This window comes from Gambusia affinis, linkage group LG07 (genome assembly GCF_019740435.1).
Source record: "Gambusia affinis linkage group LG07, SWU_Gaff_1.0, whole genome shotgun sequence".
In the NCBI taxonomy this organism is placed as follows: Eukaryota; Metazoa; Chordata; class Actinopteri; order Cyprinodontiformes; family Poeciliidae; genus Gambusia; species Gambusia affinis.
In genome coordinates this window covers 13798585-13803370 of record NC_057874.1, presented here as the reverse complement: position 1 = coordinate 13803370, position 4786 = coordinate 13798585, and the positions used below count along the sequence as shown (strand labels likewise).

The following is a 4786-nucleotide window of genomic DNA, read 5'->3' as shown; positions in this document are numbered from 1 at the left end:
AACACAGGAGATCACCGCAGCCGGGTCCAGTACTGGGTGCAGTCAGAGCTTGGTCCGCATCGCCAGCAGCAAGTCGGTTTGTTTCTGGTCATAACTTTTGGAAAGACTTTCAGGCGCAGTCAAGGTGAGGATCTTCGGATGGGTCTGTGCTTTGAGCAGATGATGTGGTTCTGTTGGTGGTTCTGTTTATCAGAGCCTGATCTCCAGCTTTCTATGGAGCAGTTTGCTGCTCTGTGTGAAAACCAGCACCTCCAAATCCGCAGAGCAAAGAACTTTGTTTCGTTGAACTGTGTTCTTGATGCAGATGATTTGGGGTTATTTGCCAAAGACCGGCATGTCAAAATCATGACATAAATTCCCAGTAATGAAACAAACATCTGTAGATTTTTGTTCCATTGATAATTTATTTACACCCACATGCAAAGGACAAATAAAACCCTGAGTAAAACACTTCAAAAGACTCTCACACACAGCTAATGCTCAACAACCAGTTCCTATTCATTTCACACTACAGCTAATGGCACACTTCCCAGAGATTGTGTGACTAGAGGTGTACTTGCACCATCACAGTCTAATGTCAGAGAGAGAAGAACTGCAGTAACTTGAACAAGTATTTGCCCCCTTTCAGATTTCTTCAGGTTTTGCTTATTTGTCAGAATTCAATATTTTCAGATCATTCCACTTTTTTGTAACAAATTTTATGAAGCATGACCTGACTAAACACAGAATGCAGATTCCAAATTGTGTTTCTTTTTTTTTTTCCCGAATGTAATGTCACAAATCAGTGGACACCACCCCTCAACTAGCAACCCCAGGTGAGGGATTGCAAGGGGTCAACCCCACCAGGAGCTCAGCAACCCCCCAGCTGAGCTCCAGCATGTCTGGTCAGCTGGTTTTACTGCAATATCTACAATGGCTGCTGGAAAAGACAGGCGTTTTGTTGTTAAAATCTAGAAACAACTTGCTGCCTTGTTGTTGATTGTGCAGGAGGCTCTACTTCTGCTTTTCAAAGATGTACGGTTGTGCAATTGCACATCTGTTTGCCGCCATTTTTGTAGGCGTTGAGTTGAGGTCAGCAGTAGCTTATTTGGATTTAAAAAGACGCCCTGAAACAGCTCATTCTGACCAAGCTCTAAATAGTCAGTACTGAGCAGACTAAAATCTCATTATTAAAGAACGACTTTATGCAAATAAAAATGTATTGAACATGTTTTGTATCAACCATAGATCTAATAGAACCTGTTCAAGGAAGCATAATAAGTCATGTTAATAAAAGAAATTGTCATTTAAAAATTGCTTTTTGTATTTTTGCTCAGGGTTTCTTACTCTAACATGAAAGCTAATTAACTGACCTGAAAAACCCCCCAAAAAAGCAGAAATGAAGAGATCTGTAGAGGATAAATATGTTTCGTCTGTAGTGTTTGTCTTTGGTCTATGTGACATGGGTGTGAAGGTGACGCAGGAACTCTCCTCGTGTGGTCGAGTCTCCCGGAAAAACTGCTTGGCAGAACTCACAAACATGCGAGTGCATCGCCACGTCAGACATCATGGCTCCTCCAGACAGGTTCAGGAGGTCTCCATCAGTCATCGGCATCTGAAACAGATCAAAACTTTACAAAAATAACACAACAACCACACATTTCTGACCAGAAGACGCTCACCATTGCTGTGCATGGAGCTCTGCATTCACCAGGCCCATTTTGCTCTGAAGGCTTTGACCTACTGGGAGAATCTGCGTGGTATTTCCAGCGCTCCGTATTGAACATGAACGGGTTCAGCATCTCTGTCTTCACATCCTGCATCCTCTGACCAGGCATGTTCATGCTGAGCTTCGACATTCCTTCAGCAAGGACACCAGAAGCGCAGCCGACATTTCTGAAAGCGTGCTGAGCCCCGTGTGGCGGCGTGGGGTCTGGTCCCGCTGATGTCAGTGGTTGAGGCTTTTCGCACAGAAACACAGGGACCTCATGGGAACACTGGACCGGGATAGAAATCAGATCGCTCACTTCCACTTCTGGAACAGAGACCCCTGGATAAAAAAATATATATATTCATTTTGTTTACAGGTTGACTTTTAGTGATTGGAGCGCTGCTGGTTAGCATTGCAATCAAAATTCATACCTTGCTGTTTCTGCAGGGCTGTTGTCAGCTGGTGAAGCAGAGCTGCCTGCCTGAGGCACAACGACCTGAGGCGAAGAAACTGCTGGTAAAGTTCACTGTACGCCTCCTCCATCTCGGGGCGCTGCAGACAGTCAGCATCACTGGGTCAGTTATAACCATCACAACAGAGTCTTCTGTGTGTAATTTGTGTGATTTCAGCTGGATTTAGAGAACATTAGTGAATAAACAAACCAAGAAACAAATCAGGTTTGAAGCTGACAAATCAGGGATGAACTATAAAGAAGAGTTAGGATGTAAACCAACATCCCCAACTCTGAACTTGTCACTGAACACCGTTCTGTTGGAGCACAACGTGAAACTGGAGATTTGCTTCAGATTTTAATCACAGGATTTGGCGATATTTATTCTTATTACAACAAAATATGACATCTACAATTCAATCTATTTACGACAAAACTATTAAAATGTTGTTAGTTTTGAGGGTTTGCAACCATCGTTAATTAGAATGCTAAAACACAATTCTTACTATAAAACATAATTACAATAATTAAAAATTGTACAATAACTTCCCATCTCTACAGCTAACCTGTCCATCCACCTATACCGACCACCGACCTACTAATTTCTGCAACTCTGGAGGAGCTAAAGAGATTCTTGGCTCGGGTGAGACAAACTGCTGATAGGACAGTAACTTGGTGTTTACGCCACAAATTTCATATTTAAGAAGAGAACAGCTGACAAAGTCAAATTGAAAAAAGTCATGTAAGGGACACAGCAAGCAACAGTTTACACATGACACAAACTGAGCTGTTTTGGCATCATGTAATATGCTACGTGTGGAGGAAAGTGACGTTATGTTCTGTCATATAAATCAACCACTTTGTGAAAACACTGATTGTAAACTTAAAGGCCAGTTACCTTGCAGAGTCTACGACTTGTTCATGGATCCTAAATCCAGTCTTCAAACTGGGTTTGACGACTGGACAATGGCCCGATGCCCGAAGTTCTCTTGATGCAACTGCACAAAGTTGGTATATGAAACAGTCCAACAGAAGGAAGTAGCTTTTGAAAACAGAGAAGTGAAACTCCTTTAGTAGAAAAAAAATCAACATTGCAATCTGCCACACAGACGTGTGCAGTGACCTTTGTAAAAATGTACAAAGAAGACAGACGATGTTTTCATCTGTGATTTTGTAAAGAAAAACAAATATGTTTGAATTATTTGCTGTTTGATCTAAAAACTTAAAGAACGGCATTTTTTGTTAAGAGAAATGAAACAAAACAAATTCATATTTCTATGTTCCCAGAAAACAAAATAAAGATTTTTTGGAATATGATTCAGTTTGACATTTAAAAACATGAGCTGCACAGCGGTGCAGTGGTTAGCATCCCGGCCTGGAGTCTCTCTGCATGAAGTTTGCATCATCTTCTTGTTCTTGCGTGGGTAATTTGGCTTCCTCCCGAGGCTTTGCAGATGTAGCTGTGTGCAGAATCAACAATGCTACACAGGCTACACTGTGGTTTTGGAGGACCATCAGATTCAGCCCATTAAAATTCAGACTTAAAACAATCATAGTCATACTTTTTTTAAATTTATTCATTTTAATTTTGCTTGTCCAGACTCACCAGAGCTTTAAAAATAAATCCACTAGTCTCTGACATAGGCATGGCGAAGTTGGCTAAATGTTTTCAGTTACTTTTTGCTGTTATTGTTTTATTTTTTAATTTCCCTCATGTCATGCACTAAGGGAGGGACACGCCCCACACTTTGAAAAACCCATCCATCCACTTTCTAACAGCGTTCGGGGTCGGGAGGGTTGCTGGTGCCGATCTCCAGCGAACGTTTCGGGCGAGAGGCGGGTTCACCATGGACAGCCTGTCGCAGACTTTGAAACCTCCCCAGCTCTAGATTGCATGCATGGCCCAGGTGTTGCCTAATGTTTCGTTTTTCCAAGTCAAGCAGTCAGCTCTACGGTTGATAGAACAAATACCAAAACAAACTCTCTGTGTGACGTGAGTAACTTGGAGAAGGTGTGAACAGGGTGTCTGAAGTAAGAATTGTTCTTAGCACAACAGAAGTGAAATTCCTGCCTGACAGAAGAATGAAATACCTATTTCTGGTAACGTTTTATTTTGCTCTGCACTTCCTCATTGCTTACCTTTAGATGAGAAAATCACAGCAACCATACGCTCTAGGCTAGGCAGACTCACAGTAGTGCAATTTGCTCAAATTGGGCCTCGGTTTCTCTAAGCAAGCTATTTGTTTTCCGACTCTTTCTAAAGAATAAATCCTGTCACTCTTAGAGAAAGGAGATTAAAATTAGCGTTTATTCGGACTTACGGTTTTTCCAGCAGTGGAACAGTGACGGGGCGACGGACTGAAGGAGCAGAAGATCCGCAATTTTTTTCCTCTTTTTTTCAGATCCATGATGTCACCACACCTTACGTCAGGTAAATAACTTCCTATAAAATTGCCTTCAAAATAAAAGAACCAACTTCTTTATTATGGAGTGAAAATAGTCTCAAAGTATCTGTGCGTGTGTGTTTGTGAATTTGCATGAGATTGCTCTCAACAAAGGAAGTATGGACTAAAATTGATTTTCCACTAACTTTTGAGTATTTGTGTGTTAAAATAGACCTTAAACAATTTCACATAAAGTAATGT

At 41.4% G+C, this 4786-nt stretch overlaps 1 protein-coding gene across 3 annotated transcripts; it reads right to left on the bottom strand.

Annotated features, from left to right (window-relative positions):
• Positions 1-384: 384 nt before the first annotated feature.
• Positions 385-4564, bottom strand: zgc:113184 (uncharacterized protein LOC553745 homolog). Of its 3 annotated transcripts, none has more exons than XM_044123265.1 (5): positions 4463-4549; positions 3040-3183; positions 2122-2242; positions 1662-2029; positions 385-1594 (listed from the first exon to the last, which is right to left on the bottom strand). In XM_044123265.1, exons 3-5 carry the CDS (start codon positions 2231-2233, stop codon positions 1433-1435), a joined length of 642 nt encoding a protein of 213 aa, XP_043979200.1. In that variant the 5' UTR covers positions 2234-2242; positions 3040-3183; positions 4463-4549; the 3' UTR covers positions 385-1432. The 3 variants fall into 3 exon arrangements, with proteins under 3 accessions (XP_043979200.1, XP_043979201.1, XP_043979199.1); XM_044123266.1 differs by having other exon boundaries at positions 3040-3139; positions 4463-4543; XM_044123264.1 differs by lacking the exon at positions 3040-3183 and having other exon boundaries at positions 4463-4564.
• Between the last annotated feature and the right edge of the window lie 222 nt (positions 4565-4786).

What these genes read in the sequence shown, in the direction of transcription:
- zgc:113184 (XM_044123264.1), bottom strand. Translation starts at nt 4,549, where the DNA reads ATGGATCTGAAAAAAAGAGGAAAAAAATTGCGGATCTTCTGCTCCTTC. An exon ending in AGCCCTGCAGAAACAGCAAG is followed by an intron (nt 2,030 to 2,121) that starts GTATGAATTTTG and finishes TTTTTTATCCAG; the next exon opens with GGGTCTCTGTTCCAGAAGTG. An exon ending in GAGCTCCATGCACAGCAATG is followed by an intron (nt 1,595 to 1,661) that starts GTGAGCGTCTTC and finishes GATCTGTTTCAG; the next exon opens with ATGCCGATGACTGATGGAGA.